The 25,367-nt window shown below is 42.9% G+C and overlaps 1 protein-coding gene across 2 annotated transcripts; it reads right to left on the bottom strand.

Annotated features, from left to right (window-relative positions):
- Positions 1 to 580: 580 nt before the first annotated feature.
- On the bottom strand, positions 581 to 25,367 carry LOC132886535 (uncharacterized). 2 transcript variants are annotated; one of them, XM_060921285.1, is made up of 3 exons: positions 25,020 to 25,367; positions 1,244 to 1,560; positions 581 to 1,020 (listed from the first exon to the last, which is right to left on the bottom strand). In XM_060921285.1, the coding sequence occupies exons 2-3, from the start codon at positions 1,512 to 1,514 to the stop codon at positions 656 to 658; spliced, it is 636 nt and encodes a 211-aa protein (XP_060777268.1). In that variant the 5' UTR covers positions 1,515 to 1,560; positions 25,020 to 25,367; the 3' UTR covers positions 581 to 655. The 2 variants fall into 2 exon arrangements, with proteins under 2 accessions (XP_060777268.1, XP_060777269.1); XM_060921286.1 differs by lacking the exon at positions 25,020 to 25,367 and adding an exon at positions 1,737 to 1,811.

The raw sequence follows: 25,367 nt of genomic DNA, 5'->3' as shown, positions 1-25,367 counted from the left end.
GGTTAACCACTGCCTCCAGGTTAACTTACTCAGGTTTGTCTCTTAATCAACTACTTGGAATACCCCCCAGTAGGCCACATATAAGTATTTCTCATGTAAAAACACACGAGTAGAGCACCTTACAACACTGAACTCTTTGTAAACACACAAATCAACTATCTGCTGCTCCCCTGCTTATTCCCTTCTTAAACTAGTGCATACAGTAAAGCAGTCTTTTTTTCGAAGATAGACATTTTTTCAACCTTAACTTGTCAGGGCAACTAAAACATCTCAAAAGGCCAGAGGGGTATTCCAAGAATACGGCTAAGTGACAAACCTGGGCAAGTTAAGCCTAATGGTAAACCTTATAATAGAACAGCCCGGAAGCATCCTTCTCACAAAGCCAAAGGGCTCTTCCATCAACAGGTTAACCACTGCCTCCAGGTTAACTTACTCAGGTTTGTCTCTTAATCAACTACTTGGAATACCCCCCAGTAGGCCACATACAAGTATTTCTCATGTAAAAACACACGAGTAGAGCACCTTACAACACCTGAGCTCTTTGTAAACGAAAACAGATCCCCCCCACAGCATCCCTCCCTTCTCTTCTCTGCTTGTGCTTTTTTCCCCTCCACAGTGTATTCCCTTCTTAAACTGGTATGCATAAAGCAGTCAGTTAGGGAGTTAGAAATCTTTTGTTTAATCTCAAAAGTAGTTGGTTTTCAAAATTGGAGTCATTCAGTCTCGCTTTTCTTTGGCTAAAGACGAATCCTGCGATACTAAAAAGCCTCTCGCAGGCTGCTGATGCTGGAAGGGGTGTGTTTAACCTAACAGACATCTTACACACAGCTGGAAAATACTTGAGCAAGTCCATGTTATCTGCTGAACAGGACAAGTACGCATCTAGCTGTTTGGTGCCGTCTTGTGCCTTTGAACCCCTTATGCCAGAAAAAAAGTCGTCTTCATCAGATGAGCTCGACCTGTTGACTTCACCAGACTGCAACGAGAAGTCTTCAATGTGTTGTTTGATATAGTCCATTCCTAAAATATAAGCGTACATTATAAACAATAATAGTTTCAACCAGTCATGACAGTAACCACAGATTTAACATGACAACAATGTCAGTAAGAAATAATGATTTTAATGGAAATGCTGGCTTTATACAGGCTAAGAAAGGGCTAATGCACTACTAATATCCATGTTAGTAAGTACTTGGTGTATGATTAATATGTGAATCTTAATTGAAAGTGTTCCCTTTCTTACCTATTTTGATTGTCTCATCTTCCTGTGTCCAATTTGTCCGGAACTTTGGAAGCAGAATAGCAGCAGCCACCAGCTCTGGGTCTTCCATCATAGGGCCAGAGTGATCCTCAATGCCCACCTGCAGAGCATCGACAAGGGGCTTGCAGTATTTTAGCTTTAGCTTGATCCTGTCCAGCTTAATTTTCAGGAGCTTGACGGTTGGGAGCAGCCACCCCATCTGGACATTGGTTTCAGCTTGCAAGATGTTAGTTGCTTGGGTGACTGGAGTCATCACAACAGCAAACTCTGACAGGAATGCAAGTTCGGCTGGATTAAACCTGTGATGAAGACAAGAACATATTTCATTAACACACAGGATTAGGTGATTAGGTGTAACAATAAGAGACCAAAAAACAGCATTGCTACATGATCGGCTCATTATCATGCAATAGAATGGTTCATCATTCAATGTTAATCATTCAATTCAATTGTTGTACAAGTAGACAATATGTACCAGAATTGAGCTTGAGTACAATATGATTTTTTTTTTTAAAACTTGCATTGGAAAGTTCAAATCTGTGCAGACAACTCTCATGGCTGCCTCTCCCTTCTCTTTGACGATGGCAGTCTCTCCACAGCCATGAACACAGAGTTCCACCTTGTTGCAATCGGTCGCACAAGCTGGACGGAGCAAGCATCTTCCACAGTTTCAGCTGCTATTGAGGATCTTGACCACTTATTCCAAAGTGCATTGCACTTGCCAAATGTTGAATAGTATAATTTCTTGTACGTATCATTGGACACTGCCTTGCTGCCATCGGTAGTGGCTATTAGGTTAAGAATGCGGCATACACAACACTGGTGCTTTGGAAGCTGGAACTCAAAACCATCATCCTCATCCAAAAGTGAAGATACGTCAACAAACTCTACCTCCTCCTCATCTTGGTCTGCTTCTTCCTCCTCCTCCTGAACTTGAGCACCAGCATTGTTATTTTCATCTTCAGCGAAGACTTTAAAGGCTTTGATGAAGTTGGAGCCATTGTCCGTGATTGTTGTGACTATCTTCCCCCGAATTTCAAACTCAGCATGGATATCATTAAGTGCGTTTGCCAGAAGGTCAAAAGTGTGAGAGCCTCTTAATCTTTTACAGGCCAGGGCCACAGAGACCCTTTTTAAACTTTCGGGGTCCAGCCAATGGGCCGTGACCCCAATGAAACTACGCCGTCTGGCTGACCAGCAGTCAGTGGTTGTTGCGATGTGGTCCATAGTTTTCATGGCCTCAATCATTTTGATCTTCATTTGTTTGGCAGCATCATCAATCCTAGATGTGAGTGTGATTCTTGACATTATTTTGGTATTTGGCACCAGGTCGAACACAAAGCCCCGGGAAGGTTCTTGTTCTATGATGCTGAAAGGCTGAAGTCCTCAGACAGCATCATTCACAATGGCCTTGTCAACGGATCTATGGGGCGCTGTCCAGCTCTCTAATAATGTGGGCTGCTTGATGGAGGGGGAGGGAATTGCAGTCTTCCTCATTCGTTTAACTGATGTGAGGTCCTCATATCTTTCAGGTGGCAGTCATGCTTGCTCTGAAACAAGACAAACATATATAACTTTACTTTCTCAGAATTATATCATGAGCAACATAGGTGACTGTAGTGACTGCTGTGATATTATTGATAAAAGCAAAAATTATTAAATTTAAAGGGATTTATCCACTATAATTCAACATTAAAAGACTTAAGCAAGCAACCCCATAACCAAAAATCCATCATTGGTACTCTAATAATCTGTCTACTTGCAAAACCCTGTAGTGCTAGGCCTAACTTGATATATCCAACAATGCATCATGAGAAATGGGAGTGTGCGAGGACCACTTGAAATGCAGACTAGTTGAGATGCTTTGTTCGTCATCACTTTGCGTTCATTACCAAAAAAGTCGGAAGAGAAATGGTCACCTTATTGTGGTGGAGGGGTTTGTGTGCTTGAATGATCCTAGGAGCTATGTTGTCGGGGGCATTATGCCCCTGTCAGGGTTTCCCAAGGCAGACAGGTCCTAGGTGACAGGCCAGACTAAGAGCAGTTCACCAAAACCCCTATGGAGAAAAATCCGAGGACCGTGACGTCGCCCGGGATGACGCAGCCGGGGCCCCACCCTGGAGCCAGGCCCGGGGTTGGGGCTCGTATGCGAGCGCTTGGTGGCCGGGCCTTTGCCCATGGGGCCCGGCCGGGCTCAGCCCGAAGAGGTGACGTGGGCCCGACCTCCTGTGGGTTCACCACCCACAGAGGTAGCAGTAGGGGACTGGTGCAATGTGGATTGGGTGGCAGTCGAAGGCAGGGGCCTCGACGACCTGATCCCCGGACACAGCGGCTGGCTGTTGGGACATGGAATGTCACTTCGCTGGTGGGGAAAGAGCCTGAGCTTGTGCGGGAGGTTGAGAGGTACCGGCTAGAGATAGTCGGGCTCACCTCCACGCACAGCTTGGGCTCTGGAACCCAGCTCCTCGAGAGGGGCTGGACTCTCCACTTCTCTGGAGTCGCCCGTGGTGAGCGGCGGCGGGCTGGTGTGGGCTTGCTTATAGCTCCCCAGCTCAGCCGCCATGTGTTGGAGTTTACCCCAGTGAACGAGAGGGTCGCCTCGCTGCGCCTTCGGATTGGGGAGAGGGCTCTTGCTGTTGTTTGTGCCTATGGCACAAATAGCAGTATAGAGTATCCGGCCTTCTTGGAGTCCCTGGGAGAGGTACTGAGGAGTGCTCAGACTGGGGACTCCATTGTGTTACTGGGGGACTTCAGTGCTCACGTGGGAGATGACAGTGACACCTGGAGGGGCGTGGTTGGGAAGAACGGCCTCCCCGATCTGAACCCGAGTGGTGTTTTGTTATTGGACTTCTGTACTAGTCACGGTTTGTCCATAACGAACACCATGTTCGAGCATAGGGGTGTCCATAAGTGCACGTGGCACCAGGACACCTTAGGTCGGAGGTCAATGATAGACTTTGTAGTCGTTTCATCTGATCTCCGGCCCTATGTCTTGGACACTCGGGTGAAGAGAGGGGCTGAGCTGTCAACTGATCACCACCTGGTGGTGAGTTGGATCCGCTGGCGGAGGAGGAAGCTGGACAGACCTGGCAGGCCCAAACGTATGGTGAGGGTCTGCTGGGAACGTCTGGCCGAGCACTCTGTCGGGGAGGTCTTTAACTCCCACCTCCGGGAGAGCTTTTCCCAGCTTCCGAGGGAGGCGGGGGACATTGAGTCTGAGTGGACCATGTTCTCTACCTCCATTGTGGACGCAGCTGTTCGGAGCTGTGGCCGCAAGGTCTCCGGTGCCTGTCGTGGCGGCAATCCCCGAACCCGGTGGTGGACACCAGAAGTAAGGGATGCCGTCAAGCTGAAGAAGGAGTCCTATCGGGCCATGTTAACCTCCAGGACTCCCGAGGCAGCTGACGGGTATCGGCAGGCCAGGCGTGCTGCAGCTCGGGCAGTTGCGGAAGCAAAAACTCGGAACTGGGAGGAGTTCGGGGAGGCCATGGAGAAGGACTATCGGTCGGCCTCGAAGAAATTCTGGCAAACCGTCCGGCGCCTCAGGAGGGGGAAGCAGTACTCTGCCAACACTGTTTACAGTGCGGGTGGGGAGCTGTTGACCTCGACTGGGGACATTGTCGGGCGGTGGAAGGAATACTTTGAGGATCTCCTCAATCCCACCGTCATGTCTTCCACTGAGGAGACTGAGGCTGATGACTCAGAGGTGGACTCGTCCATTACCCAAGCCGAAGTCACTGAGGTGGTTTGCAAGCTCCTCGGTGGCAAGGCACCGGGAGTGGATGAGATCCGCCCTGAGTATCTCAAGTCTCTGGATGTTGTGGGGCTGTCTTGGTTGACACGCCTCTGCAACATCGCGTGGCGGTCAGGGACAGTGCCTCTGGAGTGGCAGACTGGGGTGGTGGTCCCTCTTTTTAAGAAAGGGGACCGGAGAGTGTGCCCCAATTATAGGGGAATCACACTTCTCAGCCTCCCAGGGAAGGTTTACTCCAGGGTACTGGAGAGGAGAATTCGACCAATAGTCGAACCTCGGATCCAGGAGGAACAATGCGGTTTTCGTCCTGGTCGCGGAACACTGGACCAGCTCTATACCCTTCATAGGGTGCTCGAGGGTTCATGGGAGTTTGCCCAACCAGTCCACATGTGCTTTGTGGATCTGGAGAAGGCATTCGACCGTGTCCCCCGTAGTATTCTGTGGGGGGTGCTTCGGGAGTATGGGGTTCGGGGCTCTTTGCTAAGGGCTGTCCGGTCCCTGTACGAACGGAGCAGGAGTCTGGTTCGCATTGCCGGCAGTAAGTCAGACCTGTTCCCAGTGCATGTTGGACTCCGGCAGGGCTGCCCTTTGTCACCGGTTCTGTTCATAATTTTTATGGACAGAATTTCTAGGCGCAGCCAGGGGCCAGAAGGAATCCTGTTTGGGAACCACAGGATTTCATCTCTGCTTTTTGCGGATGATGTTGTCCTGTTGGCTTCTTCAAACCAGGACCTTCAGCATGCACTGGGGCGGTTTGCAGCCGAGTGTGAAGCGGCTGGGATGAGAATCAGCACCTCCAAGTCCGAGGCCATGGTTCTCGACCGGAAAAGGGTGGCTTGCCCTCTCCAGGTTGGTGGAGAAGTTCTGCCTCAAGTGGAGGAGTTTAAGTATCTCGGGATCTTGTTCACGAGTGAGGGAAGGATGGAGCGTGAGATCGACAGGCGGATCGGTGCAGCCTCCGCAGTGATGCGGTCGCTTTACCGGTCCGTTGTGGTGAAGAAGGAGCTGAGCCAAAAGGCGAAGCTCTCAATTTACCGGTCGATCTACGTTCCGACTCTCACCTATGGTCATGAGCTTTGGGTAATGACCGAAAGGACAAGATCGCGGATACAAGCGGCCGAAATGAGTTTCCTTCGCAGGGTGGCTGGGCGCTCCCTTAGAGATAGGGTGAGAAGCACAGTCACTCGGGAGGAGCTCGGAGTAGAGCCGCTGCTGCTCCACATCGAGAGGAATCAGCTGAGGTGGCTCGGGCATCTTTTTCGGATGCCTCCTGGACGCCTCCCTGGGGAGGTGTTCCAGGCATGTCCCCCCGGGAGGAGGCCCCGGGGAAGACCCAGGACACGCTGGAGGGACTATGTCTCTCGGCTGGCCTGGGAACGCCTCGGTGTTCTTCCCGAGGAGCTGGCCGAGGTGTCTGGGGAAAGGGAAGTTTGGGCTTCCCTGCTTAGACTGCTGCCTCCGCGACCCGGTCCCGGATAAAGCGGAAGAAGACGAGACGAGAAATGGTCATAAATTGACCTAGGCTACATGCATCACAAAATGCCCAAACAAGCCATTAGCCAAATAGCAAATTGTAGCAGAGTAACAGAATGTAGCTGCTATCAGGCTAAGGTTCAAGGTCACATTCACGGCATGTCGGGGCATGCTGGTCATGCGAACGGATAACGTCAAGTCAAGAGGCTACATTACAAATAGTAAAAACAGAAATCCATTAATAGGCCTACTGCCCTGCATTTACCCGCAGCAACTTTGCAACAATCAGTTAAATTCATCTAGCATTAGTTATGCCAGTGCCACAACCATTAGCTAACCCTATACACTATAAAATAATGGGCTATGGGCATGTGATTAGGCAGCACGAAAAGAGACATGGTCCATGATTTATATTTGGCAACAGTAGGCTATATGCCATAAAATAAGAGAAAGTTGACATTAGTGATGTGTCAATAATAACACCATTCAGCGTGGCACAGCTACAGTAGTCAGCCAGGCTTGTTCTAGTTAACGTTAGCTGCTACATGCTAAGTGAACACCGCAGAACTGAACCTCTGTTAGCTAGTTAGCTAGCTGCTAGCACTTACTGATAGCTCAAGCTGATGTGTCATTATGTTTATTAGCTATATTTGTAACTTACCTTGATATGTTTCTTCAAATGCGATGGTGAATTTTTGAAGGCCATTATTTCACAATCTTTCGGGAGGCAGAATAGGCACTTCATTCGATACGAATTGTCTTTTGGTCCGACAAAGGAAAACATGGACTCTAAGTAGAGCCAGGGGTGGTCGCTTTCATCACCCTCACCACGAACATTCGAAGTCAAAGAACTTGGTGTTGATGGTGGTGTTCCTGGGTCTTCTTCCATCTCGAAATAGAGCAGTAGACTGACGCTAAGTGTTCCCAATGCATGCAGGCAGCAGTGCGAAAGGCGGAAGGGGAGCATGTGGTCTTTTTATATACAGCTTGATCGCTTGAATCGCCCAATGATGAGCCAGCTTCATCAAACCTGGTGACAGAGCCATCTACCGCTCTGGCATTGATACTATGGGTTTGGTATGATTCGTAACATTTTTATAATAGTAACGAGTAACGATTCAGCACATGAAAAATGTATCGGAGTAAAAGTATTAAATTCATCAAAAATATGTAGCGAAGTAAAAGTGGAAGTAGGAGAAAAAAATAATACTCCAATAAAGTACAAATACTGCATTTTAGTACTTAAGTACAGTACTTAAGTAGTTCCACTTTGTTACTATACATCTGTGGAGAGCAGGGAGATTTGTGACAGAAGAGACTGAGGACGGTTTGCTTTCCCATAAATTAATTTCAACCAATCAGGTTTTAGATTACATCAGAAGTTAGATGTCGCCCCTTCGAGTAACCTACTTCCTATGGAGCTAGAAGCTGGACACTACAGCAAGGTATGTGCAGTTAATAAGCAATTATTGGACGAGGTTGAACAAACTATTGTGATTTGTTAGTAGCGAGCAAGCAGTTATTTGCCGATGCTAAAGGCAGACACTAACAAATCACGATATTTTGAGAAAACCAAATTCAATAATGGTTTTATCATTCAAATTATTCTTTTAAAAAAATACTGATTATAACATTTGTGCAATTAGTTTTTTTTTTTTTCATTTTTTCACTGTTTTTACTTTCAATTAAAGAAACCAACTCAGTCAATTTAGGGAAGCGAGCCATGTTGATAAAAGTGTGAAGTAACTGTGCATGAACAGACTGTTATTTGTAACCAGTTATTTGCAGTTCGCTCAGCCAATCAAAACGGCATAAAAATAATTTGAATGATAAATATTTTTGTCAACCAAAACTTGTATTTTCGACTTCACAATTTATCTCCATGCTATGGTGTAATGTATGCTACTGAATTCAGGATTTGTTAGGAATTAAAGTATGTAGCCTAGAGTTACCATATATAGTATCATTTATTAAACTTAAATTCTGGGGTAAAAAACATTTTAAGGATTTTTCCCCCCCAAAATGGCCAGATGGGGAGAGTTGGGGCAGTTCATGTTACAGGTTTTTTCTTGTGTTTTACAAATAGATATTTAGGCACTATTTAAAAGCAGAGCTTCTGATGAGTGTATGAGCAAAATATTAACAAGGGCACAAAATCAACCTGAATAGAATAATAATATTATAGCATATGAACCATCAAATTGTGTAGTGTAGTGTATTTCGTGTCAGTAAATTGCTGCATTGTCTTGTGATGGTGATACCAATAATAAGATCATACCTGCAAACTAGTTGCTTTTCAGCGAAATTTGGCATTTTGCAAACAAAATGTCATTCTCGTGATTCATCTAGATCCAAAGAGTTTTTTTGGGGGGGGGGGGGGGGGGAATCAGCGGTGGATGGGACTTTCAGTAAAATGGGATTGCCATCTTCACAAGACTCATTTGGCCAATCACACGCTACTCATTTGGCCAGTCACAAACATCCAAGTCAGTCCATCTTTCCCACGGCGAACTAAACCTTTGCCTGACTAAACCACAGACAGTAAACATACGACCTGCGTCAGAGACTTCAGAGATCTGTGGACACTAGTGACAGACTTGAGGTAAGTCTCGTTATCTGCCAACAATGTAATATGCTGTGTAAATTAAACTTGGTTTGTCAAAGATAATCCTACTTTAGCAACGTTACGTGTGTCGTGACATGAAACCTTTTCCAACATGTTTAACGTTATACATAATGTAAAGTTTTTCAGTTTGTATGCTAACGTTAGCTAGGATGTCAGCTAACATCAGTGAATTGTGTGTTAACGTTAACCTTTCATACCAGTCAGTTCAGTTCGAATAATTTTTGTGAAGGCTATCTCTACTGCATCCGTACTGTTATCTGATGATAATGCAACATTATCACAAGATGAGGAATGAAAACGAACACGTAACATTAACGTTAGTGCACCGGCATTTTTTAAGTGATTTAAACACCTTCTCCGGCGGATCATTTAACATGGGTGGATGTAGTTAGAGTTAGCCTTTACAAACGTTTATGGTAACAAAAAGGAGCCCTGACCCAGCCGATAATATTTGGTCAATTCTCTTCCAGAATGAGGGAGCTTAAAGAGGAAGACGCTGTTTATGTAGCAAAGTTTAATGCAGGTCTGAGGTGCAGGTGGAGCTGGGCCTGGCTAAAAATCAAGGTCAAGACTGAAGTGAAGGGAGTTCAGCACAGCTTCCCGCTGTCAGTTTTTTCATAAGATAGACAAAGCCGGGTATTCAAAATGCAGCCTTTGCCAAAAAGAAATAAATTGCAGCAACAAAGGCTCTCATGCTCTTTTGGCACACTGCCAAACAGAGGTGCACCATCAAAGTGTGCACTGTTATGACCACATCCAGTGTCCTTCCAGTCCCAGAGCAAAGTGCTTCCAAGGGGCCTGATGTTATGAGGGAGCGAGTTAGGGTGCCTGTACCTACAACCCCGATTCCAAAAAAGTTGGGACAAAGTACAAATTGTAAATAAAAACGGAATGCAATAATTTACAAATCTCAAAAACTGATATTGTATTCACAATAGAACATAGACAACATATCAAATGTCGAAAGTGAGACATTTTGAAATTTCATGCCAAATATTGGCTCATTTGAAATTTCATGACAGCAACACGTCTCAAAAAAGTTGGGAAAGGGGCAATAAGAGGCTGGAAAAGTTAAAGGTACAAAAAAGGAACAGCTGGAGGACCAAATTGCAGTTCATTAGGTCAATTGGCAATAGGTCATTAACATGACTGGGTATAAAAAGAGCATCTTGGAGTGGCAGCGGCTCTCAGAAGTAAAGATGGGAAGAGGATCACCAATCCCCCTAATTCTGCGCCAACAAATAGTGGAGCAATATCAGAAAGGAGTTTGACAGTGTAAAATTGCAAAGAGTTTGAACATATCATCATCTACAGTGCATAATATTATCAAAAGATTCAGAGAATCTGGAAGAATCTCTGTGCGTAAGGGTCAAGGCCAGAAAACCATACTGGGTGCCCATGATCTTCGGGCCCTTAGACGGCACTGCATCACATACAGGCATGCTTCTGTATTGGAAATCACAAAATGGGCTCAGGAATATTTCCAGAGAACATTATCTGTGAACATAATTCACTGTGCCATCCGCCGTTGCCAGCTAAAACTCTATAGTTCAAAGAAGAAGCCGTATCTAAACATGATCCAGAAGCGCAGACGTCTTCTCTGGGCCAATGGACTGTGGCGAAGTGGAAAACTGTTCTGTGGTCAGAGGAATCAAAATTTGAAGTTCTTTATGGAAATCGGGGACGCCGTGTCATTCGGACTAAAGAGGAGAAGGATGACCCAAGTTGTTATCAGCGCTCAGTTCAGAAGCCTGCATCTCAGATGGTATGGGGTTGTATTAGTGCGTGTGGCATGGGCAGCTTACACATCTGGAAAGACACCATCAATGCTGAAAGGTATATCCAGGTTCTAGAGCAGGGGTGTCAAACCTGATCCATAAAGGGCCTTGTGGCTGCAGGTTTTCATTCCAGCCATGCAGCAGCACACCTGACTTGGCTCATTCAATCAACTGAACTGTCTTCACACAGTCAAATACTTGCAGCCACACCCACCCTTGATTAAAGGGTGGGTGTGTCAGTTGATTGAATAAGCCAAATCAGGGTGCTGCTGCATGGCTGGAATGAAAACCTGCAGCCACACGGCCCTTTATGGATCAGGTTTGACACCCCTGTTCTAGAGCAACATATGCTCCCATCCAGATGACGTCTCTTTCAGGGAAGACCTTGCATTTTCCAACATGACAACGCCAAACCACATACTGCATCAATTACAGCATCATGGCTGCGTAGAAGAAGGGTCCGGGTACTGAACTGGCCAGCCTGCAGTTCAGATCTTTCACCCATAGAAAACATTTGGCGCATCATAAAACAGAAGATACGACAAAAAAGACCTAAGACAGTTGAGCAAGTAGAATCCTACATTAGACAAGAATGGGTTAACATTCCTATCCCTAAACTTGAGCAACTTGTCTCCTCAGTCCCCAGACATTTACAGACTGTTGTAAAGAGAAAAGGGGATGTCTCACAGTGGTAAACATGGCCTTGTCCCAACTTTTTTGAGATGTGGTGTTGTCATGAAATTTAAAATCACCTAATTTTTCTCTTTAAATGATACATTTTCTCAGTTTAAACATTTGATATGTCATCTATGTTCTATTCTGAATAAAATATGGAATTTTGAAACTTCCACATCATTGCATTCCGTTTTTATTTACAATTTATACTTTGTCCCAACTTTTTTGGAATCGGGGTTGTACATTTCAGCGAGTTGCCAATGCAGAGGTGTGTATAGATTAAGCTAAATAGGCTAGGCTTGTAGTTTTCTGTAATTCTACCATTTCACTGTTTAACAGGTTACTTGATATTTGCCAGTAGGCTAATGTTAGGCAAAGAAGGAGTAGACTAGCCTAGATTACCAAAAAATATCGTACATTGCATGTTTAGTTAATTTAGAGATTAACTACCGTAGCCTAGATCATGTCTATTGGAATGAGGATCCAGTCTTAACAACTTTGTAATAGCAATGGAAGTTTGTGAATATTAAACCAGCTTTAATAATGTAAATCTAATAATATTTTCTTTGTTTAGGCAATGGTTCTGGCTACTCTTGCTGAATATTGACTTCCTTTCACCTTTGCACCAGTGATGGTGAACCTGGCCCAAGTGCTGGCTGAAGACAAAGTAGCCCTTAGTGGGCTGAAGCTATGTTGCCTGAAAGAGACACATGGCAAAGCAGAGGAAACTGGCCATGGAACGGCTTGTCCAGGCCAAAAAAATGAAGAAATGAGATTTACTATTAGTAAATTACTCAGCTTGACGTTGTTACTTGATTGTGGTTGATTTTGTTGATTGACCATCAGCCATTTTCCACTGATTGACCAAAAAATGAGGTTACGTTAATAAACAGGTTTTTTGTTTACCTGTAGCTATGTTGCACCTTTTTTCAGAGAGGGGGCGGGCTCAGGTTTTGGTTTACGCGTACGTCAGGGGTGTGTGTAAAAAAAAGTTTGTCACCTTTTTCAGACCTTCTGAGTTTGCAGGTATGTAAGATGCACATCGCAGCTACAAATACATATTTATTCCTTTCTTTGACACTGCATGCCGTGCACCAGAAACAACATAACATTTTATTATGGTGTGACTCTGTTGGGTGCCTGGTGGACAGCAGTGAACCAGTGCTTTCACTTTACATCATTACTACATAGTTATGATTGAATATCAAACTTGATATATCAAACAGTTGTCTGGTTACATCTGTCACAGCCACACGCGTTGTAGCTTGGCGCGCGCAGCTGCAGACTTCAAAGCATGCGCATGCCATTAGAACTAATTAGCATGCACCTGTTCCTGATTAGAGCACAATCATAGCACATACATATAAGGACTCTCAGTAACACACAGACTTTGCAAAAGCCTTGTGTTTTGTATTGCTTTTCTGTTTTTGACCCTCTTTGTGTTTTTGTACTGTGAGTATTGTATTACCCTGGTGAAAAACCTCACAGGATCTTTAAGGATCCATGGGGATTGTCAAAGATCTGCTGAAGATCTTTAAAGATACGGATCTTTATAGGATCCTTAAAGGATCTTAGAAAGATCATCAAAGCTCTTCATATGCAAAATTATTTGTAAAGATTCTCAAGGATTTGACAAGGCTCTTTTAAGGATCCTACAAAGATCCTCATAATGATCCCTGCAAAGGTATTTGCAAGGATTCTTTAAGATCCTCAAGGATTCAACAAGGATCTTTCAAAGATTTTAGAAGGATCCTTCTAAGGATCCTGTTGATCTTTGCTAGGATCCTTGAGAATTCGATCAGGATCTTTTCAGGATCTTTTCAGGATCTTCACAAGATCTTTGCAAAGTTCCTCCAAGATTCTCAAAGATTTAAGGATCCTTCAAAGATCTTAAAAGGATCCTTTTCAGGATCTTATAAAGATCTTAACTGGAATCCTCAACAATTCAATCAGGCTCTTGTAAGGATCCTTGTCAAGGTCTCTATGAGATCTTTGTTAGGATTCTTTAATATCCTCCTGGATCTAATGAGGATCTTTCAATTAAAAAAAAATTATCCTAATTCAACAGAATTGGCAAGGATGGAAATAGATTGAAACTTACATAATTATGATTCATAAGAATTGGATAAGGATATCCCATGGAATCCTGAATAGACAACATCTCAAGAATCTTTGAAAGAATCTTTCATGATTTTCAAGGTTTCAAAGATCTTAAAAGGATCGTAAGGATTTCATTTTCTTTTTAGCATATTTTCAAGATCTTCACAAGACCTTTGCACACATCTCAAGATCAAGAAAGCAGTGGAAGTCAAGTCTATGGTACATGGAACTTACAAAATACAGTGGAAACTCTCTGAAGTGAACATCTGGCCGCAGTAATGCTTTCCATAACTCGAACTGTTTGCTTTTGGGGACATGTTCTCATGAGTGATGGCCTAAAAGTGCAAAGTTGGCCTCTCACAGGAACTAGCAAACAGCAAGATGTGTATAAATACAAAACAAACTCTGAAATATCCCTGGTGAAAATCTTTCAAGAATCTTTAAGGATCGGTAAAGTTCTTTGTGGGGGTCTTTGAGGATCCCAATAAAGATCCTCAAAAGATCTTTAGGGATCTTTAAAATTCTTTGCAGGATCTTCAGTTTTCTTTTCAAGATCTTCAAGGATCTACAAGAATCTTCAAAGTTCTTTTCAAGGTCTTCAATGATCTTTGAAATTCTTGTCAAGATGTTCAAGGATCTTTTAATATTCTTGACAAGATCTACAAGAATCTTAAACAAAAACCACATTCAATTCCAAACAGCATCAATAAAGAATTGTTTTATCACATCATGAACACAAAGTTATGTTGAACATTCAGGAAAAAGCAAATAGATGGCAACATAATATCTTCCTCAACCTGTTTGCTTTTTCCTGAATGTTCCACATAATTTTGCGTTCATTATATGTTATCATAGCATCAATAAAGAATTGTTTTGTTTGGAATTGAATGTGGCTTTTGTTTTTTAAGATCCTTGAAGATCTTGGCAAGAATTTCAAAGATCCTTGAAGATCTTGAAAAGAACTTTTAAGATCCTTGAAGATCTTGGCAGAAATTAAATCATCTTTGTAGATCCTTGAAGATCTTGCCAAGAATTTGAAAGATACTTGAAGATCTTTTGAGGCTCTTTGTTGAGATCCTCAACAGGATCCTCAAAGTCCCTCACAAAGAACTTTATGGATCCTTGAAGATCCTCGAAAGATTTTCACCAGGGTATCTCTGTATTACGTAGAGACCCATCGACCCGTCTTTTCAACAGCCAATACTAGAAGCCAATGGGTAATTTTCTGCAATGACAGGCTTCAAAATTCCTATTATGGTGAAATAAAAACGAGCAACGTTTAGTTGCACTGGCATTTATTTTGATCTGCCAGTGGATGAGTGGGGACCCCAAACAGCACAATAAATCTGCATCCCACATGCGTGTTTCTCTGGTACAGTGTTTTCTCTCCCTTATTTCTGAAGCGGGACATGATTTGCTGCTCAGAACTGATAGCATGCTCCCATTGGCCAGCACATGGCACGGCAACCAACCATAGTCCTTGTTTCATAATACAGCCAGGTTCAGTTGTAGGTGTGTGTGATCTTTAATCAGAGATGTCCAGAAGGGCTAGCGACTGGTGGTTTTCTCCAGCTACTCCAGCCCAGAAACAAGTAAAAACTTGGTTTTCAATTTTCAAGTGATTTTATATCATCCTTGCTGCCCATAATTTGCTGCAAATCCAATTATTCCACCACGAAATTGTCTTCGATTCGGGTCATGACCAGAAGCGGCGCCATGTTTGTTGATCAATTCTCACGCTCTGATTGGCTGAGCTGGACCATGTGACCATGCCGTAGTGTATGTAGTAATGTTACAGAGCCAGGCAGCAAACTACAGAGGGTAACTGAGAAAGCCAAGCACACATGCCTCTGGAGGGAAATTTCATACATTTTGCAAGAATTTTACAGGGAAATGGTTAGCAACTTATTAGCTGAGAGTGCACCAGAAGAGGCATGTAAATGTAAAAAAATTTTTAGGGGTGGGCATGCCTCCCAACCCTCTTAGCATTAGCATTTGCCACCTATTACTTTTTTTTTTTTTAAGCCAGCTACTTCAGATTTTCCAGAAAACCCTGTCTAATGTTTACACACCCTCGATATGTACATGTAAAGGTTAGCTTCTGTGGTTGGGACAGCCATTACCAATTTACCATACTATGCTAATCAGGACTGAGTATTGCAAAATTAGGCACAAAAGCTACATGTGCTATAAAATGGCATGAAATAAATAATTTTTTTCAAATGATTTGAGTTGACTGATTCTGTTTTCAGAAATTCGCTACCTAAAACACCTTATTATAAGAGCTTCTCCCAGCTGCTTTTTCATGCCAAGACTGCACCAGAGGGCCCCAATTTTGCTTCAATATTTCAAAATTTCCCTGGGAAGCATGTCCCCAGACCTGCCTAGCAGTTCTTTGCTTGGCCATCAGATACCATTCTCTAAATTTCTAGAGAATACTCTGCCTCTGATATTCTGTCTGTGCCTCACTTGACCACTGCCTGTTTTTTGACTCTGCCTTTGTCTCCGTTTTGGATCTGTTTGCTCGTGTTTTTCAATAAAACTCTTCCTGCACTTACATCCGTCAATTGCCCTTACATGACAGAAACTGTCAATTGTTCAACAAGCTAGTGGACTAGTAAAACTGTTTTAACTGGTTGTATATGAAACTATTGTGAATATTTTCCATAAAATGCATTAGTAAATAATCCCACTTTATTTTCTGAAAAGCAAATTAAAAAGTAACCACTGGATAAAAACCCATCTATCTTATGTAAATAAACATACGAATTTCGTCGTCCGGTGATCAAGTGTTTGAGATATGTTGCCTTGTACTTATGATTGGGTTCTCTGTGGTGGTACACATTCATTATTCGTACATCATACAGTCAAGCCATCAAAAATCAGGTCAATATTATATTTTAAGTATCGGGCTCTGCTCTGCGTGTGCAAAGGAGCTCCAGTCTAGAATTATTTAAAAATTGTTGTTAAAAATGTGGGCGTGTCCGTGCATGAGGATTAAGCTTATTTTGTTCTTTCTTGAGAATGGAACTGTTTTATCTAGTCAGGTTTTGGGTAAACCGATAGAAAAACATCACTGTACAAGCACTGTCAAGTTTCAAGTTAATTTGTATAGCGCTTTTAACCATAGACATTGTTGCAAAGCAGCTTTACAGAAAATTAAAGGCTTATCCCCAGTGAGCAAGCCTGTGGCAACGGTGGTAAGGACAACCTCCCTCAGATAACATGAGGAAGAAACTTTGAGAGGAACCAGTCTCAAAAGGGAACCCAGCCTCATTTGGGTGATAACAGCACGATTATAAACAACTTGCTTCTATAACTGTGTCTTATACAAAGTATAACTGTGAAACCAGGAAAAACATTATAATTTTAACATGAAGTCTGTTTTGTTGAAGTTATAAACTGTTCATTGATGGAAACTTGAGTGCAAAACTGTTCATGACAACTGCAGTCCTAAAGTTAGCAAGTCAACTGTAGTCTTCAGACATAAATGTATAACTGTAAGTGTTCAGAGCCAGCCTCCAAATGCAACTTTTAACTGTCCATATGGGGCTGTCCTCCACAGGAGCAACGTGATGAGACTCCAGCCAGAAGTAGGGCATCAGGATGAATAAGGCAGGTCCGAGGAGCAGAAGAGGTCAGCATCACTGATGTTTCAGGATTGACATGTAACTCAGAGGGACAGACAGAGGGAAGGGGGAGAGAGAGAGAGAGAGAGAAAACACAGGTTGTTACCGGTAGGTATGCCCAGTGTCACCTAATGAGTAAGAACAGTCTACAGTTTGCGTTGAGTGCAAGCAGGGACTCTGGCAAAATTAACTATGACAGCATAACTAAAAGGGGAGAGCCAGAAGGTAACACAGACATGAGGGCGCCCTGGGACATAAAGCAGCCAGCCACTACACTGTCAACAAACCTGAGTGAGCAAGTGAGTGGGGGGATGACGGCATCCGTACATTATAGTTGACCAAACACTCTATTCCTGAGGACCCTCCAGATCTACTCCTTTATATAATAAAGACTGTTAACAAAAGTTTTGACTAAACAGATTTGTTTTCAGCATAGACTTAAACAGTGAGACTGTGTCTGAGTCCCGAACACTCTTTGGAAGGGTATTTCAGGGATTCTCAACCTTTTCTGCTTTGAGGCCCACCTATTCATACTTGTACCGAGTTGGGGCCTATTAAAAAAATCCCAAATTATTTTGGCTTGTCTATTCTATTAGAATTTAATAATCTACTATAAAGTGTATTAATAGAATGCAACATCACTCCCTGTTACAGATGGGAGCCCAGTAATTAAATAAATGCAATAAAAACAAACTTTTTTTATATTGTAGGTATTGTATTTAAAACTGTACGGATGTGCCAGAAGCCAACATGCATGTGGGTCATTCTCGGTCAAAAGGGATTAATGATCCAGAAGTGGAGTCTGATCAATTCACACAAGAACTTATTTCCATGTTTGTGTACAGCAAACAAACAAGTTATTAAAACCAAGAAGTTTTCAACTTGTAGAAACCACTCAATGGGATAGATCTTTACACGTTAACAAAGAAGGATTTTTTACTATAAGTTGGAAAATTATCCATCCACTGAGTTCCCTGATATCTCAAACTACCTGGTGCTGCAGACATTGCTCTACACGGACACATAGATGAAAACCTGGAAGAGCATGGAGGTGTACAACATTTTTGTATGTGGCTAGGTTAAAGATCTGGGGATCAGGACACTACAGGATAGACGGCAGTAGACGGATCTAAGTACAGGAAGAGTATTTATTAGCAGGCATGATATTTACGAAAGCAAAATATTTAAACAGCGTTATAAACATGGCTAGAAACAAACATGACCGTGATAATGCTTTGCAAAGCCTCTGTAAAAACAGCGTCTGTATCTGCTGATTGCACTCAAATCAGTACCAGGTGTTTCTCATAACGATCGGGTCCCAAGCATGCACACAATGTGTTCAGTGAGTGTGTGCGGCCACTTGAGCGCACAAAGGCGCAACAGTCAATTCACCTACTGTGTGACCACAACTTTTAACTCGTATATATCGTCACCAAAATGTCTCATTTTCATTGATAACCCATCTCAAAGCATTGCGAGCTGCAGTGTGACCATAGCTTAATGAGGCGGATGTGACGTTGAAGGCAACCCAGCAATTGCACCTTACTAGGAGTAAAAAATTAACTTCAACTTGAAAAAAATTAGCGGCCTACTATATGGCGTGTTGTGGCTCACTAGATGGGTCACAGCCCAGTGGTTGAGAAACACTGGGCTATTCCATAACTGTGGGGCTTTGTAAGAGAAGGCTCTGCCCCCTGATGTAGACTTCACTTCATGAGGTACCAGCAGATAGTCTGTACCTTTTGATCTAAACCTACTTCTAGCTGCATGTGGTCCTAGCACAAATACTTCTGTCTTGTCAGAGTTAAGCAGAAGGAAGTTAATAAGCATCCAGTGTCTAATGTCCTTTACACATTCCTCAATTTTACTAAGCTAGTGTCTCTCATCTGGCTTTGCAGAAGCATACAAGTGTGTGTCATCAGCATAACAGTGGAAACTAATACCATGCTTATGAATAATATCACCCAGAGGTAACATATATTTAAAAAAAGAAAAAAAGTAGTGGGCCTAAGACAGAACCTTGTGGAACACCAAACTTTACCTCAGTATATTACAGTACCTCAGAAGAATCACCATTTACATCAACAAACTGATAGCGATCAGTTAAATAAGACCTGAGCCAGGAGAGGGCCATTCCCTTAAATCCCCCAATGTTTTCTAGTCTATCCAGGAGAATGGAATGATCAGTGGTGTCAAAGGCTGCACTAAGGTCAAGCAGTACAAGCAGGGAGACGCAGCCCTGATCAGATGCCAACAGTAGGTCATTTACTAATTTAACCAGTGTGGTCTCTGTGCTATGATGAGGTCTAAATCCTTATTGATACATTTCATGGATGTTATTTCTATGCAGATATGAGCATAACTGCTGTGACACAGCCTTTTCTAGGATCTTGGAGATAAAGGGGAGGTTTGATATTGGCCTATGATTGGACAGCTGACGGGTTGAGGTCAGGTTTTTTAATCCGGGGTTTGATAACTGCAAAGTTTAAAGGATTTGGGTACATAGCCAATTCTCAGGGAAGAATTTATTATTTTTAGAAGTGGTTCAATTGCTTCTCGTATTATCTGTTTGAAGAATCATGTAGATAAGGGATCTAGTACACAAGTTGAAAATTTTGATGTGGAGATTAAAGAAATTAGTTTGATTACGCCCCTTAGGGAAGAACATTCTAATTGCTGATCTGATAGTTACTGTTAACTACAGGGTTACTTAAATTGTCTGGCCTTAAATTAGTAGTTTGAATTTTTTTGCTGGATATTTTCAGTTTTGTCATTGAAAAAAATTATGAAGTTGTTGCTACTACACATGCAGGTGTGCATATGTCTATAGTGGTCTTTTCCTAGTTAATTTTGTTACATTATTAAATAGGAATCTAGGATTATTTTTGTTATCCTCAGTTAGGGTGGAGAGATGCATTGATCTAGCAGCACTAAGAGCTTTTCCATACTTCAGGAAGCTCTCCTTCCATGTTAATTTGAATGCTGCCAATTTTGTTTGATGCCATTTACGTTCTAATTTTCGAGTGGTCTGCTTTAAAGTGCGAGTGTAATCGTTATACCAAGGTGCTATTTTTTTTCTCTCTAATCATTTTTATTTTAAGTGGAGCTACATTATCTAAAGTATAGCGGAATGTTGACTCTAAGCATTCAGTTGCCTGATCAAGTTCTGTGGGGGCTGACAGTGATCCAGTCAAAGTTGATAACTCCGGGAGATTATTTATAAAACTCTGTGCAGTAGTTGATGTGAATGTACAGTATGTTTAATACAGTAGTGTGGTGAGGTGCATGTATGTATTATTGGTCAGATATATTTTGAATAAGATGAGATAATGATCTGAGGTAACTTCAGACTGGAAGTGTGACTATATTTTCTATATTCAACCCGAATGTTAGTATTAGATCGAGAGTGCGACCACTATTGTTGGTAGGTCCTACGACATTCTGATTAACTCCTACTGAATCTAAAATGGACACGAATGCTGTTTTCAGAGGATCTTTAGGGTTATCGAAGTGAATATTAAAATCTCAGATAACTAAAGCTTTGTCTAAGGAAATAACAAGGCCTGAGATGAAATCCGAAAATTCATTAAGAAACTCAGAATATGGCCCCGGGGCTTGTAAAGAATAAGTAACGGAATTGACTGGGTAGACTTATTTTTTGAGGCTACATCTATTATATTTGTATGAAGAGCTTCAAATGTATTAAATTTATAACCAGGTTTTTGTGTTATGCCTAGATAATCATTATAAATAACCACAAAGCCTCCTCCTCTGCCAGTTTGATGATCCATCCATTTTCTGGCACTTATCTAGGTCCGGGTCACAGGGGTAACAGCCTAAGCAGAGCAGCCCAGACTTCATTCTCCCTGACCACCTCCACCAACTCTTCTGGGGGAATACCGAGGCGTTCCCAGACCAGCCAAGAGATGTAATCTCTCCAGTGTGTCTGGGGTCTCTTCCCAGTGGGGCATGCCCAGAGAACCTCCCCTGGGAGGTGTCATGGGGGCATCCTAACAAGGTGCCTGAACCACCTCAAATGACTCCTTTCGATATGGTGGAGCAGTGGTTCTATTCTGAGTCTCTCCCGAATGACCAAGTTTCTCACCCTGTCTCTAAGGGAGAGCTCAGCCACCCTGTAGAACAAATTCATTTTGACCGCTTGTATCCATGATCTCATTCTTTCGGTGAGGGTGGGAACATAGATGGATTAGTAAATTGAAAACTTTGCCTTTTGGCTCAGCTCGCTCTTCACCACAATGGATTGGTTTAGCGTCCGCATCACTGCTAATGCTGCCCCCATCCATCTGTCCAACTCCCACTCCCCCCTACCCTCACTCGTGAACAAGACCCTGAGATACTTAAACTCCTCCCCTTGAGGTAGCGACTCCCCCCCCACCCCCACCTGAAGTAGGCACTCCACCCATTTCCGGCTGAGCGCCATGGCCATGGACTTGGAGGTGCTGATCCTTATCCCAGTCGCTTCACACTCTGCTGCAAACCATCCCAGCGCATGCTGTAGGTCACAGATTGATGATGCCAACAAGGCCACATCATCTGCAAAAAGCAGAGACATGATCTTGATGCCACCAAACCAGACATCCTCCGTCCCTTGGCTGTGCCTAGAAATTCTGTCCATAAAAGTTATGAAAAGAACCAGTGACAAAGGGCAGCCTTGGCGGAGTCCCACGTGCACCGGGAACAAGTCTGACTTACTGCTGGCAATGCGAACCAAACTCCTACTCCGGTCATACAGGGTCTGAATGGCAGTGGGCCCCGAACCCCATACTCCCGAAGCACCCCCCACAGGGCACCCTGAGGGACATGGTCGTAAGCCTTCTCCAGGTCCACAAAACACATGTAGACCGGTTGCGCAAACTCCCATGCACCCTCCAGTACCCTTGCAAGGGTAAAGAGCTGGTCCAGTGTTCCATGACCAGGACGAAAACCGCATTGTTCCTCCTGAAGCCGAGGTTCAACTATCGACCGGACTCTCCTCTCCAGCACCCCAGCATAAGCTTTCCCGGGGAGGCTGAGAAGTGTGATCCCCCTATAGTTGGAATACCCTATCTGGTCCCCCTTTTAAAAAAGGGGGACCACAACCCCAGTCTGCCAATCCAGAGGCACAGTCCCTGACTGCCATGCAATTTGGAAGAGGTGTGTCAGTCAAGACAGCCCAAAAACATCCAGCGCCTTCAGGAACTTAGGACAAATCTCATCCACCCCCGGAGCCTGGCTACCGAGGACCCTGTGATGGGTGAGTCCTCCCATGCACCCTCAGACTCTGTGTCCTCCTCGGACGACATGAAGGTGGGATTGAGGAGATCCTCAAAGTATTCCTTCCACCACCGGACGATGTCCCCAGTTGAGGTCAACAGCACTCCATCCCCACTCTAGACAGTTGGAACAAAGCACTGCTTCCCCTTCCTGAGCCACTGGACGGTTTGTCAGAATCTCTTTGAAGCTGACTGAAAGTTGCTTTCCATGGCCTGACCGAACTCCTCCTACACCTGAGTTTTTGCTTCAGCGACCGCCAGAGCTACTTTCCACTTGGCCCATCAGTATCTGTCAGCTGCCTCTGGAGACCCACAGGTTAACTAAGCCCAATAGGACTCCTTCAGCTTGACAGCTCCCCTCACTGCAGGTGTCCATCACCGGGTTTGGGGATTACCACCACGACAGGCACCAACAACCTTGCAGCCGCAGTGCCGCATAGCTGCTTCAGCAATGGAGGTACAGAACATGGTCCACTCGGACTCAATGTCCCCATCCTCCCCCGGTGTTGGGGTTCACCCAGTCGGAAACGGTCAACTTACTTCTCAGGACCCCCACCCTCGTACCACCCAGACGTCTGGGGGGGTTAGTCGCAAAGAAAGACAGGAACCCCAATGTAGTTCACATCTTTATTCGCAAGTTCCCCCAATTGGACAAGAATACAGAGGGTTATTATATACGAGTGTTATCTGTGTGTAAATGACATCACTGTTTGATATCTATGTATATGTGTGCATGAATGTGTGTATGTGTGTGTCTATGGGGGGGTGTGAGTGAGTGACATCATTTTGATATCTGTGTCTGTGTGTATGTGTGTGTCACATCTTAATTACATCACTGTTCTGATGGAATGCTCAGATGTATGTGTGTGTGTTTGACTTGCGTGCAAGTGAGCAGCTAGATCGTGGGGCAGGTCAAATAATCTCCATCAATGTGTGTGTAAATCATAACATAATGACATATTTCTGATGATATGACATGATAGCAAGGTACAGACAGATTTTAAAGGTCATTGCTACGTACACCCCTTCAGGTCAGATATAACATAGGGCAATATGTACTTAAGATGGTGATGGAATTTTTCAACACAGATATGTTATAAGAAAGTAAACAAAAAATAAGAATATGTCTAGTCTACGAAGGTCAAATGTATCAGAAATTAATGCCAAGTTAAACAGAAATAGTTTACATGATCTAAAAGCTAACGGATGAAAAGATCATAAATTCTTAACACATGAATGTGTGCCTTGTGCTAAGTCAGCAAATTACATCTTGATTTCATCAATATGTAGTAAGACAATCATAAGCAAAATAACAAATAATGTCTTTAACAATCCTAAATTATATTCTGTAATTATAAAACTAACTTAAATCATTGAATGCATCTTAGATCTAACAATTAAATCTTGTAGGTGTAATTAATGATTTTGTGTATTTAAGATTGGATAAGTGATCAATCTTTAATAATTACATGAAATCAGTCTCATTAAATTTGAAGGTTAATAGTTAAAATGAATCAATCCTATTGAATTGTTTAATTTGACTCATTTGAATTGAATCATACCATAGAATCAGTCTCATTTGAATCGTTTGAAGTGAATCATTCAATGAATCGAATCAGGGAATCATTTAGTGAATCAATGAATCATTTAGTGAATCATTTAGTGAATCGTTCAATGAATCATTTAGTAAGTCATACCATTGATCCTGGGTAAATTACCAAACAGCTAAAATGGTATCTTCAAATTATTATTGATCACTTACCATATTACAAATTATCTACACCTTTCCTTGAATTCTTTGCGATTGGGCCACCTCAAAAATATTAGAACAGCAGATAGACACCACACAATTTCAATAATAATGGAGTTTATTATAAAAAGATAATAAAAGGAAATTAATAAAAAAAGGAAAAATGAAAACTTAATAATTGAATGGCAATAGAATGAAACCTTTATAACAGAGTATGTCTCTGTGTATGTGTGTGTGTAGTGTGTGTGTGGGGGAAGGAGTTAAGTTTCAAGGAATGTGGTCCGTGCCAGGATGGGCCAGGGTGTGTTATCTGCAATCTTGGTGTGTGTGTGTGTGTGTGTGTGTCCTCATGATTTAGTGAGCACATGTTTTTATAAGTAACAAAGGACTTCCACACTCATAACATTATCAAACTCACTGAAATCTTAATAAGGTCAAAATGTATAATAAGAATGAAATTGAGGATTTTAGTAAGGAATAAGAGAGAGAGAGAAAGACATGCACAAACTTATGGATTAACCAATTTTAAATCAACAAACAAATGATAGAGAACCAAAATTCAGTGTATACACTTCATTTAACTTCATATAACTTCATATAACTTCACATTAAGTGAATAACTAATTCCTAAGACTTAAACTTCTGCCCATTGCCTTCTTACTGCAAAAAGTCTCGCCTTTTGTAGGAAGCACCGTCTTACTGGAGAAGTAGATCTTGGAGAGGAAGTTTGCGCTTCGGTGAGGAAGAGAGAGATTGCTTTGAAGATCTTCGTGGATGATAACGAAAGTCTTTTCAGCAGTGCCGCGCGCGCGGATTTAAGAAGAGAAAAGGGGGGCCAGCCACTTTTCTAAGCAAAAATAAAATTGCTTTCACTTGCAGTTGCGTACGCTTTTAAAAGAAAATAATACTTGCAAAAACTGGTTTAATAACTCGCTTGAGTTGATGATCGCGTGTTTCCGAACTCTAACTTGATCAGGGTTAGATAGAGGAGAAAACGCGCGGTTCAGACGTCTGATGATGAGTGTCTCTTCTTAGGTCCATTCCGCTC

This window comes from Neoarius graeffei, chromosome 5, assembly GCF_027579695.1.
Source record: "Neoarius graeffei isolate fNeoGra1 chromosome 5, fNeoGra1.pri, whole genome shotgun sequence".
NCBI lineage: Eukaryota > Metazoa > Chordata > Actinopteri > Siluriformes > Ariidae > Neoarius > Neoarius graeffei.
Note: the sequence above shows the minus strand (reverse complement) of the source record. Positions and strands in the feature narration are given on the sequence as shown.